The sequence below is a fragment of the Calonectris borealis genome, chromosome 35 (genome assembly GCF_964195595.1).
Source record: "Calonectris borealis chromosome 35, bCalBor7.hap1.2, whole genome shotgun sequence".
NCBI lineage: Eukaryota > Metazoa > Chordata > Aves > Procellariiformes > Procellariidae > Calonectris > Calonectris borealis.
This window is the reverse complement of record NC_134346.1, coordinates 642,007-656,756: the sequence shown is the minus strand read 5'-3', so window position 1 is coordinate 656,756 and position 14,750 is coordinate 642,007. Positions and strand designations below refer to the sequence as shown.

Genomic DNA, 14,750 nt, shown 5'->3' with positions numbered 1-14,750 from the left:
AGGCCACCTATGTCCAGATCTGGAGGCCACCTATGTCCAGGTCTGGAGGACACAGCTGGCAATCCATGGCCACACGTGTCCACGTCTGGAGGCCACATGTCCAGGTCTGGAGGCCACCTATGTCCAGATCTGGAGGCCACCTATGTCCAGGTCTGGAGGACACAGCTGGCAATCCATGACCACGCGTGTCCAGGTCTGGAGAACACATGTCCAGGTCTGGAGGCCACCTATGTCCAGATCTGGAGGCCACCTATGTCCAGGTCTGGAGGACACAGCTGGCAATCCATGGCCATGTGTGTCCATGTCTGGAGGCCACATGTCCAGGTCTGGAGGACACCTATGTCCAGATCTGGAGGCCACCTATGTCCAGGTCTGGAGGACACAGCTGGCAATCCATGACCACGCGTGTCCAGGTCTGGAGGCCACATGTCCAGGTCTGGAGGCCACCTATGTCCAGATCTGGAGGCCACCTGTCCAGGTCTGGAGGACACAGCTGGCAATCCATGGCCACGCGTGTCCACGTCTGGAGGCCACATGTCCAGTTCTAGAGGCCACCTATGTCCAGATCTGGAGGCCACCTATGTCCAGGTCTGGAGGACACAGCTGGTAATCCATGGCCACACGTGTCCACGTCTGGAGGCCACATGTCCATGTCTGGAGGCCACCTGTCCGAGTCTGGAGGCCACCTATGTCCAGGTCTGGAGGACACAGCTGGCAATCCATGGCCATGCGTGTCCATGTCTGGAGGCCACATGTCCAGGTCTGGAGGCCACCTGTCCAGGTCTGGAGGACACCTATGTCCAGGTCTGGAGGACACAGCTGGCAATCCATGGCCACACGTGTCCAGGTCTGGAGGACACATGTCCAGGTCTGGAGGACACAGCTGGCAATCCATGGCCACACATGTCCACGTCTGGAGGCCACATGTCCATGTCTGGAGGCCACCTGTCCGTGTCTGGAGGCCACCTATGTCCAGGTCTGGAGGACACAGCTGGCAATCCATGACCACGCGTGTCCAGGTCTGGAGAACACATGTCCATGTCTGGAGGCCACCTGTCCAGGTCTGGAGGCCACCTATGTCCAGGTCTGGAGGACACAGCTGGCAATCCATGACCACGCGTCTCCACATCTGGAGGCCACCTATGTCCAGGTCTGGAGGCCACCTATGTCCAGGTCTGGAGGACACAGCTGGCAATCCATGACCACGCGTGTCCACGTCTGGAGGCCACATGTCCAGGTCTGGAGGCCACCTATGTCCACAGCAAGAGGACACACATGTCCAAGCCTGGAGGACACACGTGTGAACCCACGAACGCTGACCCACCACCACGGACGTGCCCACGACCGACACGTCACCGTCACACGTGTCCATCTCTGGAGACCACGACCAGCGCCCCATGGTCCCACTTGTTCCCCCCCCCCCCACCATGAGACCACCCCACACCCCCACCCCCATATGCTGGGGCCACCCCACGGCCCCCCCCCCCCCCCCCCCCCCCGGGGCACCTGGGGTTATCACAGGCTTTGTAAACCAGGGTGCTGGCTCCTCCTGGGAGCGCGTGGGCGCCCTAATTGGTGCCAATTAAGAGCTCGCTAATGAGGCGGCCGCTAACGAGGCCCCCCCCCCCCCCCCAAAACAACCGGTCGGGCCACGCCCGTGGCGTGCAGCTCCGCCCGAGAAGCCGCACCGCCCTGTTTACACCATTTACACCCGCTTGGGATTTACGCAGGGTGCAAGCCCTGCCCTTCCCACCTGCTGGCCACGCCCCCCCCCCGCTGGCTGGAAGCCCCGCCCCAACCCACGTGCAAGCGGCGCAGGGTGACAGCACCCTCTAGTGCGAGTGTGCACCCATGGGTGTGCGGCGGGGGGGGGGGGATGTGCACCGGTGGGTAAACGCGTGTGGTGGACGTGTGTTGGGGACGTGTGGACGCGTGTTGTGGACATGTGTTGTGGACATGCAGACATGTGGACGTGTGTTGTGGACGTGTGTCATGGACATGTAGACGTGTGTTGTGGACATGTGGACATGTGTTGGGGACGTGTGGACATGTGTCATGGACATGTGGACGTGTGTTGTGGACGTGTGGATGCGTGTTGTGGACGTGTGGACGTGTGTTGTGGACATGTGGACATGTGTTGGGGACGTGTGGACATGTGTCATGGACATGTGGACGTGTGTTGTGGACGTGTGGATGCGTGTTGTGGACATGTGGACATGTGTTGTGGACATGTGTTGCAGACATGTGGACATGTGTTGGGGACGTGTGGACGTGTGTTGGGGACATGTGGACGCGTGTTGTGGACATGCGGACATGTGTCATGGACATGTGGACGTGTGTTGTGGACATGCGGATGCATGTTGTGGACATGTGGACATGTGTTGGGGACATGTGGACGTGTGTTGTGGACATGTGGACGTGTGTTGGGGACGTGTGGATGCGTGTTGGGGACGTATGTTGTGGACATGTGGACATGTGTTGTGGACGTGTGGACGTGTGTTGTGGACATGCGGACATGTGTTATGGACATGTGGACGCGTGTTGTGGACGTGTGGACGTGTGTTGGGGACATGTGGTGTGGACGTGTGGACGTGTGTTGGGGACGTGTGGACGTGTGTTGGGGACATGCGGACGTGTGTTGTGGACATGTGGACGTGTGTTGGGGACCTGTGGACGCGTGTTGTGGACATGCGGACATGTGTCATGGACATGTGGACGCGTGTTGTGGACATGTGGACGTGTGTTGGGGACATGTGGACGTGTGACATGGACATGTGGACATGTGTTGTGGACGCGTGTTGTGGACGTGCGGACATGTGTCATGGACATGTGGACGCGTGTTGTGGACATGTGGACGTGTGTTGGGGACGTGTGGACGTGTGACATGGACATGTGGACGTGTGTTGTGGACGTGTGTTGGGGACATGTGGTGTGGACGTGTGTCATGGACATGTGGATGTGTGTTGGGGATGTGTGGACGTGTGTTGTGGATGTATGGACATGTGTCATGGACGTGTGGACGTGTGTTGTGGATGTATGGACATGTGTCATGGACGTGTGGACGTGTGTTGTGGACGTGTGGACGCGTGTTGTGGACATGTGTCAGGGACGTGTGGACGTGTGTTGGGGACATGTGGACATGTGTCATGGACATGTGGACGTGTGTTGTGGACGTGTGGACGCGTGTTGTGGACATGTGGACATGTGTTGGGGACGTGTGGACGTGTGTTGTGGACGTGCAGACACGTGTTGGGGACACGTCTTGGGGACGTGTGGACATGTGCTGGGGATGTGTGGACATGTGTCGGGGACATGTGGACGTGTGTCATGGACATGTGGACCTGTGTTGTTGACGTGTGGACATGTGTTGCGGACATGTGGACATGTGTCAGGGACATGTGGACATATGTCGTGGACGTGTGGACGCGTGTCGTGGACGTGTGTTGTGGACGTGTGTCATGGATGTGTGGACGTGTGTCATGGACGTGTGGACATGTGGACATGTGTCGTGGACCTGTGTCATGGACATGTGGACATGTGGACGTGTGTCGTGGACCTGTGTCATGGACATGTGGACATGTGTTGGGGACATGTGGAGGTGTGGACATGTGCTGTGGAGGTGTGGACATATGTCATGGACGTGTGGACGTGTGTCATGGACGTGTGGAGGTCCGTTGTCACGTCGGGGTCTGCGTGTTCATGCGTGTGTTGACCACGCTCACGCGGACGCGCCACGAAAGCGCTGGAGAACCACGCGCAACAGCTTCGGTCTTCTGCTCCAGCCAACCTGTGCCTGATGGTCTCCAAAGCTGATTGGCCAATCAGGTGGTCTCCAAAGCTGGCCAGCCAATTGGTACGTGCCGACGTCTTAATTTCAGCCAATTAACATGCGCTGGTCTCTAAAGCTGATTGGCCAACCAGCACGTCCGAAGCTTGCTGGCCAACCAGCACGTGCTGATCTCTGAAGCTGGTTGGCCAACCAACACCTGGTGGTCTTCAAAGCCGGTTGGCCAATCAGCATGTGCTGATCTCCGACACCGGCCAATGAAATTTGCTGACTTGCAAAACCAGCTGGCCAATAGGTCTCCAAAGCCGTTAGCCAATGAACACATCCGCATCTCCAAAGCCGACTGGCCCGTTTCCAAAGTCACCGACCAATCAGATCACGTCGCCTCTCCAAAACCACCCCCAATCCCCTCCTTCCCCTTTTCCCCACCTTCACCTCCCGACGTTATCCCAACCAACCAATCGACACCTCCCCGCCCCTTCCACCCCGGGGCCAAACCAATCGGTGACCTCCTCCCCACCGATTGGCTCCTCCCCGACGTGAAGCAAGGGCGAGGCGGGTGCAAAACGCCGAGGGATTAAGGAGAAGGAGGTGACCGGGCGTCTTTCTCGCGCCCTTCGGACGCCTCCAGCTCAACCCCGGGGTGGGACGGGGCCCCCCCCCCCCCCGTGACGCCGTTATAAAACCCCGGGCGTTCACGTGGGAGAGGGACGGGCGCGGCGGCGGCAGCGGCGACGACGGCGACGATCGGGACGGTTTCGGCGGAGGGTTTTAAAGGGAGGGGGAGGGGTGTGGAAATACCCACACCCACCCAAAACGGAGGATTTTGCTTCGTTCCCGCAGTCGGGAGGAAAGGGGTGGCCCCACCCCCACTTCCCCTCCCTACCCCACCCCACCCCCCCCCGGGGGTACAGCGGGGACCTACGGAGAGGTTTGTCGGGATGAGGGGGGGGGGGGTGAGGGGGGTGAGGGGTGGGGGGTGATGGGACCCCTTCAGCAAGAGGTCGTGGTCCTTGGTCATTCTTTCCACCTGCTGCCCCTGGTCTCCAGCCACCCTTTCTTCTTACTTGCTTCATCCCTGATGTCCATCTCTCCTTCCTTCCCCAAGTTTGATCCATCCCTGGTCTCCATCCACCCCTCCTTCTCCATATTTGACCCATCCCTCCATCCCTGATCTCCATCCATCTCTCCTTCTCCATATTTGACCCATCCCTCCATCCCTGATCTCCATCCTTCCTTCTCCAGGCTTGCTCCGTCCCTGATCTCCAGCCTTCCTTCCCTTTTCCATGTTTCCACCATCCCTGATCCCCATCCTCCTTTCTCCAGGCTTGCTCCATCCCTCTGTCCCTCATCTCCATCCTTCCTTCCTTCTCCATGTTTGCTTCCTCCCTTGATCCCAGATCTCCATCCATCCCTCCTTCTCCATGCTTCCTCCATCCATCCCTCCTTCTCCACGCTTCCTCCATCCCTCCGTCCATGATCTCCATCCCTCCATCCATGATCTCCATCCCTCCATCCATGATCTCCATCCCTCCGTCCACGATCTCCATCCCTCCTTCCTTCTCCATGCTTGTTCCATCCCTCCGTCCATGATCTCCATCCCTCCATCCATGATCTCCATCCCTCCATCCATGGTCTCCATCCCTCCATCCATGATCTCCATCCCTGCCTCCTTCTCCGTGCCGGCCCCATCCCACCTTCCCCACATCCCTCCCTCCCTCCATCTCCCCTCCCTCTCCATCCCTCCATCTTCAGCCTCCCATCCTCACCCAGCCTCTTCTCAGGGAACCACCACCCATGTCCGTGGGGCCCACCACCTCTGGCCCTGGGGCCCACCTCCCATGTCCACGGGGAGCAATGACCCGCGCCCATGGGACCCATTTCCTTTATCTGTGGGACCCATGGCACATGGCCACAGGGAGTGGTGACCCACACCCATGGGTGGCTCCAACCCATGGCCATGGGAACCGTGACCCACAGTCACGTGGAGCCTTGACCCACTTCCATGGGGCCCCCAACCCTCTTCCATGGGGAGCAATGACCCATTGCCATGAGGAACCGTGACCCACGTTCATGGGGATCAATGACCCGTGGCCATGGGTGCCTTCAACCCATGGGAGACCATGACTCAGAGCCATGGGTGCCTCCAACCCACGGCCACGGCGAACCGTGACTCAGACCCCTGGGGAACCACGACCCATGGCCATGAGGAACCATGACCCACAGAGAACCACGACCCACAACCATGGGCCACCACGACCCACAACCACCGGGAACAATGACCCACGTTCTTGCAACCCCCCCCCCACCCATTTCCACGGGGAGCCATGACCCACATCCAAGGGTGCCTCCAACCCACAACCTTGAAGAACCAACCGTGTTGGGGGGGGGGTGGGGGGGGGAGGGGGACCACGACCCATATCTCTACGGGCCACGACCCACAAGCCCCTGCTCGAGGGAGGCATCCAAGGGCAGTTGTGAGGTGCTGGGAGGTCAATCGCCCCAAGACAAGGAGGAGGAGGCGGAGGAGTTGGTGGAACCCATAATTACGGGGCCTTCATTAACGATGACTGGGTTGATTGCCGCCGTGGCACCGGGGGATAATGATGTCACCCTTGCAAAAGCGCGATGACGGGGCGAATTGTGGAGCTCCGACAGCTGGGTGGAGGGAACCAGGGTGTGGGGGGGGGGACGGGACACCCCAAAATGATGGAGAGCTATCGCAATGCCCCCCCTTCCCCCCCCCCCCCCCCAAAAAAAAATGTGTGGAGGTACCACGCTGCCCCAAGAAACATCTCACCTTCTCCTGGAATGGGGCAGAAGGTCCAAGTGAAGCCACGAAAGGCAAGCCCCGCCCCCCACCCCCCCCACCCCCCATCACGGGATTGACACCTCTGCCCCACAGCGGCCACGGCGATGGAGTTGCGAGCCATGGTGACCCCCAGGCTATGGGACATCGTGAAGTTGCTGAGCACCTTGGTCTTGGTGGCATCCACGGGTGAGTGCAGGGGTGGAGGGGTGGAGACCGGTCAAGGGTGGAGATCCCGGGTGCGGTGGCGTTAAAACCGTGTCCTTCATCCCTCGCAGGGTCCTCGGTGACGGGTGAAACGCGCGTGGTGGGGGGTATGGACTGCCAACCCCACTCACAACCGTGGCAGGTGGCCATCCTCGACACCTACAGGCTCTACTGCGGTGGTGTCCTCGTGGCCCGGCAGTGGGTGGTGACGGCGGCCCACTGCACCACGCCGGGGTAAGGGTGGCGTCTTGCGTGTCACGGTTGCGCCGTGTTCCCTTGTACCCTCTTGTGCCACCGGTCCTACGTATCGTGGTCTTCATGGGTCACAGGTGTGGTGGTCTCACGTAGGTGATGGCCATGCGGTGGTCTCTGTGGTCTAGATGTGTCCCACACGTGGGCCATGCCGTGTCCCACACGTGTCCTGGCCATGCTGCAGACCCCATGGCCCACACGTGGACCATGCCATGGCCACATGTGGCCTGGTCATGCTGTAGACCCCATGTCCCACACGTGTCCTGGCCATGCTGCAGACCCCATGGCCCACACGTGGACCTTGCCATGGTCACACGTGTCCTGGCCATGCTGCAGACCCCATGGCCCACACGTGGACCTTGCCATGGTCACACATGTCCTGGCCATGCTGCAGACCCCATGGCCCACACGTGTCCTGGCCATGCTGCAGACCCCATGTCCCACACATGGACCATGCCATGGTCACACGTGTCCTGGTCATGCTGTAGACCCCATGGCCCACACGTGGACCATGCCATGGCCCACACGTGTCCTGGCCATGCTGCAGACCCCATGGCCCACACGTGGACCTTGCCATGGTCACACGTGTCCTGGCCATGCTGCAGACCCCATGGCCCACACGTGGACCATGCCATGTCCCACACGTGTCCTGGTCATGCTGTAGACCCCATGGCCCACACATGGACCATGCCGTGACCCACACGTGTCCTGGCCATGCTGCAGACCCCATGGCCCACACGTGGACCTTGCCATGGTCACACGTGTCCTGGCCATGCTGCAGACCCCATGGCCCGCACGTGGACCATGCCGTGACCCACACGTGTCCTGGCCATGCTGCAGACCCCATGGCCCACACGTGGACCATGCCATGTCCCACACATGTCCTGGCCATGCTGCAGACCCCATGGCCCACACGTGGACCATGCCATGTCCCACACGTGTCCTGGCCATGCTGCAGACCCCATGGCCCACACGTGGACCTTGCCATGTCCCACACGTGTCCTGGCCATGCTGCAGACCCCATGGCCCACACGTGGACCATGCCATGTCCCACACGTGTCCTGGTCATGCTGCAGACCCCATGGCCCACACGTGGACCTTGCCATGTCCCACACGTGTCCTGGCCATGCTGCAGACCCCATGGCCCACACGTGGACCATGTCATGTCCCACACGTGTCCTGGCCATGCTGCAGACCCCATGGCCCACACGTGGACCATGCCATGTCCCACACGTGTCCTGGCCATGCTGCAGACCCCATGGCCCACACGTGGACCTTGCCATGTCCCACACGTGTCCTGGCCATGCTGCAGACCCCATGGCCCACACGTGGACCATGCCATGTCCCACACGTGTCCTGGTCATGCTGCAGACCCCATGGCCCACACGTGGACCTTGCCATGTCCCACACGTGTCCTGGCCATGCTGCAGACCCCATGGCCCACACGTGGACCATGTCATGTCCCACACGTGTCCTGGCCATGCTGCAGACCCCATGGCCCACACGTGGACCATGCCGTGACCCACATGTGTCCTGGTCATGCTGCAGACCCCATGGCCCACACGTGTCCTGGCCATGCTGCAGACCCCATGGCCCACACGTGGACCATGCCATGGCCCACACGTGTCCTGACCATGCCATGTCCCACATGAACCATGGCCACCCCACAGTCTCTATGTCCCTTACGTGGGCCAGGCTGCCCACGGCCCACGCGTCCCAACCATACCATGCCCCACAAGTGTCGTGGCCACACCGTGACCTCCAAGCCCCACACGTGGGCCATGGTCTTGTGGTCCCACCCATCCTTCCTACCTGCCGTAGGATCACCACCATCCGCCTGGGCAAGCACAACCTCTACACGCGGGAGTGGGGCGAGGTGCAGAAGACGGTGCAGAAGTTGGTGGCACACCCCAACTACGACCCCACCAGCAAGGACAACGACATCATGATGATGAAGCTCCTGACGCCCGTCACCCTCACCAGCAGGATCCAACCCATCCCCGTGGCCTCATGCCTCCCAGAACCCGGCACCGTCTGCACCACCTCGGGATGGGGGGCTACCACCTCCCCAGAAGGTACCCAGTACCCGTGGCCTCTTCTGGATGCCTGGGTCCTCTCCTGGAGGTCTGGGTCCTCTTCTAGAGGTCTAGATCCTCTCCTGGAGGTCTAGGTCCTCTCCTGGAGGTCCTCTCCTGGAGGTCTGAGTCCTCTCCTTGAGGTCTAGGTCCTCTCCTGGAGGTCTGGGTCCTCTCCTTGAGGTCTAGGTCCTCTCCTGGAGGTCTGGGTCCTCTCCTGGAGGTCTAGATCCTCTCTTGGAGGTCTGGGTCCTCCCCTGGAGGTCTGGGTTTCCCCCCCTGGACATCTGGGTCATGTCCTTGGCACCTTGGTCCTCTCATGAGTGCCTGAGCCCTCTCCGTGACACCTGGGTCCCCTCCCAGATGCCTGGGTCTTCTCCTGAACACCCAAGTCCCCTCCTGGGCACCTACGTCCTCTCCTGGACATCTGGGTCCTCTCCTGGACACCTGGGTCCTCTCCTGAACCCCTGGGTCCTCTCCTGGACACCTGGGTCTTCTTCTGAACACCCAAGACCTCTCCTGGGCACCTGTGACCTCTCCTGGACACCTGGGTCCGTCTTCTCCTGGACAATTGGGTCCCTTCCCAGATGCCTGGGTCTTCTCCTGAACACCCAAGTCCCCTCCTGGGCACCTACGTCCTCTCCTGGACATCTGGGTCCTCTCCTGGACACCTGGGTCCTCTCCTGAACCCCTGGGTCTTCTCCTGAACACCCAAGTCCCCTCCTGGGCACCTACGTCCTCTCTGGGATGTCTGGGTCCCCTCATGGACACCTGGGTCCTCTCCTGGACACCTGGGTCTTCTTCTGAACACCCAAGACCTCTCCTGGGCACCTGTGACCTCTCCTGGACACCTGGGTCCGTCTTCTCCTGGACAATTGGGTCCCTTCCCAGATGCCTGGGTCTTCTCCTGAACACCCAAGTCCCCTCCTGGGCACCTACATCCTCTCCTGGACATCTGGGTCCTCTCCTGGACACCTGGGTCCTCTCCTGAACCCCTGGGTCTTCTCCTGAACACCCAAGTCCCCTCCTGGGCACCTACGTCCTCTCCTGGACACCTGGGTCCTCTCCTGAACCCCTGGGTCTTCTTCTGAACACCCAAGACCTCTCCTGGGCACCTGTGACCTCTCCTGGACACCTGGGTCCGTCTTCTCCTGGACAATTGGGTCCCTTCCCAGATGCCTGGGTCTTCTCCTGAACACCCAAGTCCCCTCCTGGGCACCCACATCCTCTCCTGGACATCTGGGTCTTCTCTTGGACATCTGGGTCCTCTCCTGGACACCTGGGTGGTCTCTTGGACATCTGGGTGGTCTCCTGGACACCTGAGTCCTCTCCTGGACACCTGGGTGGTCTCTTGGACATCTTGGGTGGTCTCCTGGAGACCTGAGTCCTCTTCCGGACACCTGGGTGGTCTCTTGGACAGCTGTGTGGTCTCTTGGACATCTTGGGTGGTCTCTTGGACATCTTGGGTGGTCTCCTGGACATCTGAGTCCTCTTCTGGACATCTGGGTGGTCAGCTGGACACCTGAGTCCTCTCCTGGACACCTGGGTGGTCTCCTGGACATCTTGGGTGGTCTCCTGGACACCTGAGCCCTCTTCCGGACACCTGGGTGGTCTCTTGGACATCTGGGTGGTCTCCTGGACACCTGGGTGGTCTCTTGGACATCTTGGGTGGTCTCCTGAACACCTGAGTCCTCTCTTGGACATCTGGGTGGTCTCCTGGACACCTGGGTGGTCTCTTGGACATCTTGGGTGGTCTCCTGGACACCTGAGTCCTCTCCCGGACACCTGGGTGGTCTCCTGGACATCTTGGGTGGTCTCCTGGACACCTGAGTCCTCTTCCAGACACCTGGGTGGTCTTTTGGACATCTGGGTGGTCTCCTGGACACCTGAGTCCTCTCCCGGACACCTGGGTGGTCTCCTGGACATCTTGGGTGGTCTCCTGGACATCTGGGTGGTCTCTTGGACATCTGGGTGGTCTCCTGAACACCTGAGTCCTCTCCCGGACACCTGGGTGGTCTCTTGGACATCTGGGTGGTCTCCTGGACATCTGAGACCTCTCCTGGACACCTGGGTGGTCTCTTGGACATCTGGGTGGTCTCCTGGACACCTGAGTCCTCTCCTGGACACCTGGGTGGTCTCTTGGACATCTGGGTGGTCTCCTGGACACCTGAGTCCTCTCCTGGACACCTGGGTGGTCTCTTGGACATCTGGGTGATCTCCTGGACACCTGAGTCCTCTCTTGGACATCTGGGTGGTCTCCTGGACACCTGGGTGGTCTGTTGGACATCTGGGTGGTCTCCTGAACACCTGAGTCCTCTCCTGGACACCTGAGTCCTCTCCTGGGCACCTGGGTGGTCTCCTGGACATCTTGGGTGGTCTCCTGGACACCTGAGTCCTCTCCCGGACACCTGGGTGGTCTCCTGGACATCTTGGGTGGTCTCCTGGACATCTGGGTCCTCTCCTAAGAAACGGGAACAAAAAGGGGGACAGCAGAGGAGGAAAGGGGAGGAAATAACGCGAAGTGAGGTCGATTTCTACCAAACACGGTGAAAAGAAAGAAGAAGGAATACGCGAAAAACGTCTAAAATCCTAGAAATCCAGCGGAAGAGGACGAAAATAAATGAAGTTAAATCAGCCGGGGAGGGGTGGGGGGGTGGGGAAATGAAAACCGATTTCCAAAAAAAAAAAAATGGGATCGAAGAGCTGAAATATCCGCGAAGGAAACGGGAGGAACCGCCAGGAAACCGTAAGAAAGCAAAAGGCGAAATTTAGGAGAAGGCATCCAAAAAAAAAAAAAAAAAAACCCACCAAAAAAAAAACCCCAACCCCCCCCCCCCCGCCGTATTTCCGGAATTTCCCTCTTCCGCTTCCAAAATTCCAACACCACTCCCCCTCCCCCCCACCTCCGCCCCGCCCCCGGGAAAAAAAGTTGCACCCACCGTGGGCCGTGTCTTCCTTTGAAAACACCCCCCAAACACCTCCTTTTTTTTCCTCCCCCCCCCCCCCCCAAAAACAAAAAAATCCCCAAAATCCCCTTTTTTTCGGGGCCGGGAGGGGGGGGGAGTTGTCGGCACCGGGAAGGGGGGGTTTGTTTTTTCGGGGGGGGGAGGGGGGGGAGGGGCAGGAGGGTGAATTTCTGCCGGTTCCCGGGTCGATTGCTCTGGTTTCTTTCTTCCCCTCCCCCCCCCCTCCTCCTCCTCCTCCTCCTCCTCCCCCCCACCCCCCCCCACCCCCCCCCCACCCTCCGTTTCCCGTCTCAGTCTCTTACCCGGACGTCTTGCAGTGCGTCAACGTCACCATCTTCTCGACGGCCGAGTGTCGCCGGTTATATCCCGGTTCCATCACCGAGAACATGCTGTGCGCCGGGAGCCTCCAAGGCGGTAGGGACTCCTGCCAGGTACGGCCAAAATGTCCCCCCCTCTGGTACCCGAGGGGGGGGAGTTGTCTTCAAGGTGGACCTTGGGGACAGAAGGGGACATGGTCTCCTTGTCATTAACCCCCCCCTCCTTCTGGTGGCTCATGAACCCAATGAGGGTTGGCCAAGCCATTGATGTTCTTCAATCCAACAAGGGTTGGCCAACTCAAGTGGAGTTGGCCATCTCAACAACAGCCGGCCAAGCCAAGAGCAGTTGAGGAACCCATTGATGTTCTTCAACGCAACAAGGGTTGGCCAAATCGTTCATAGTTGGCCACCTCAACAACAGCCGGCCAACCCAAGAGCAGTTGAAGAACCCATTGATGTTCTTCAATTCAACAAGGGTTGGCCAACTCAAGTGGAGTTGGCCACCTCAACAACAGCCGGCCAACCCAAGAGCAGTTGAGGAACCCATTGATGTTCTTCAACGCAACAAGGGTTGGCCAAATCGTTCATAGTTGGCCACCTCAACAACAGCCGGCCAAGCCAAGAGCAGTTGAGGAACCCATTGATGTTCTTCAATTCAACAAGGGTTGGCCAACTCAAGTGGAGTTGGCCACCTCAACAACAGCCGGCCAACCCAAGAGCAGTTGAGGAACCCATTGATGTTCTTCAATCCAACAAGGGTTGGCCAAATCGTTCATAGTTGGCCACCTCAACAACAGCCGGCCAAACCAAGAGCAGTTGCGGAACCCATTGATGTTCTTCAACCCAACAAGGGTTGGCCAACTCAAGAACAGCTGGCCAACCCAAGAGCAGTTGAAGAACCCATTGATGTTCTTCAACCCAACAAGGGTTGGCCAACTCAACAACAGCCGGCCAACCCAAGAGCAGTTGAGGAACCCATTGATGTTCTTCAACCCAACAAGGGTTGGCCAACTCAAGTTGGCCAACTCAGTGATGGCTGGAAAACCCAAAGAGAGTTGGACAACCTACAGGGGTGGTTGACCAACCCCATGATGGTTAAACAAGCCACCAACCGTTAGCTGATCCAATAGGAGTTGGTCACCCACCGCAATGATGGTGGAACAACTCAAGAGTTGGGGTCATGGGGTGGTTAACCCAGTTGTAGATTATCAACCTCAAAAAGGTTGACCAAACCAGTTGGAGGTGACCAATCCAGTGGCAGTTGGCCAACCCAATGGCGGTTGGCCAATCCAATGATGGCTGGCCAACCCCATGATGGTTGGCCAACCCCATGATGGCTGGACAACCCCATGATGGTTGGCCAACCCCATGATGATTGGACAACCCCATGATGGTTGGACAATCCCATGATGGTTGGACAACCCCATGATGGTTGGACAACCCAATGATGGTTGGCCAACCCAATGATGGTTGGACAACCCCGTGATGGTTGGCCAACCCCTTGATGGTTGGACAACCCCATGATGGTTGGACAAACCCATGATGGTTGGCCAACCCAATGATGATTGGCCAACCCCATGATGGTTGGCCAACCCCATGATGGTTGGACAACCCCATGATGGCTGGCCAATCCCATGATGGTTGGCCAACCCAATGATGATTGGCCAACCCCATGATGGTTGGACAACCCAATGATGGTTGGACAACCCCATGATGGTTGGCCAATCCCATAATGGTTGGCCAACCCCATGATGGTTGGCCAACCCCATGATGGCTGGACAACCCCATGATGGTTGGCCAACCCAATGATGGTTGGCCAACCCCATGATGGTTGGACAACCCCATGATGGTTGGACAACCCCATGATGGTTGGACAAACCCATGATGGTTGGACAAACCCATGATGGCTGGCCAACCCAGTGATGGTTGGCCAACCCAATGATGGTTGGCCAACCCCATGATGGTTGGACAACCCCATGATGGTTGGACAACCCCATGATGGTTGGCCAACTCAACAACGGTTAGTCAACCCAAAGAGGTCACCCAACCCAAAGAGATCCAACAATGGTGGGTCAAGCCACAAGGAGTTGGCCAAGCCAACAAGGGTTGAGGTGACCCAATGAAGAACGACGTCTTCACACCGCGTCTTTCCATAGGGTGACTCCGGAGGACCTCTGGTTTGCAACGGGACCCTCCAAGGTATCGTGTCCTGGGGCATGGAGAAATGTGGGCAACCCAAAAGACCTGGTGTCTACACTAAGGTCTGTAGATACGCCCAGTGGATCCAGAAGACCATGAGGGACAACTAGTGACACTCCACCAACCTCCAAGTGTCCA

At 59.0% G+C, this 14,750-nt stretch overlaps 1 protein-coding gene across 1 annotated transcript; it reads left to right on the top strand.

The window, feature by feature from the left end:
• The first annotated feature begins 6,415 nt into the window (after positions 1-6,415).
• On the top strand, positions 6,416-14,722 carry LOC142074385 (kallikrein-14-like). The gene is made up of 6 exons (XM_075134984.1): positions 6,416-6,464; positions 6,693-6,785; positions 6,875-7,037; positions 8,877-9,130; positions 12,391-12,527; positions 14,570-14,722. Exons 1-6 carry the CDS (start codon positions 6,416-6,418, stop codon positions 14,720-14,722), a joined length of 849 nt encoding a protein of 282 aa, XP_074991085.1.
• The last annotated feature ends 28 nt before the right edge of the window (positions 14,723-14,750 follow it).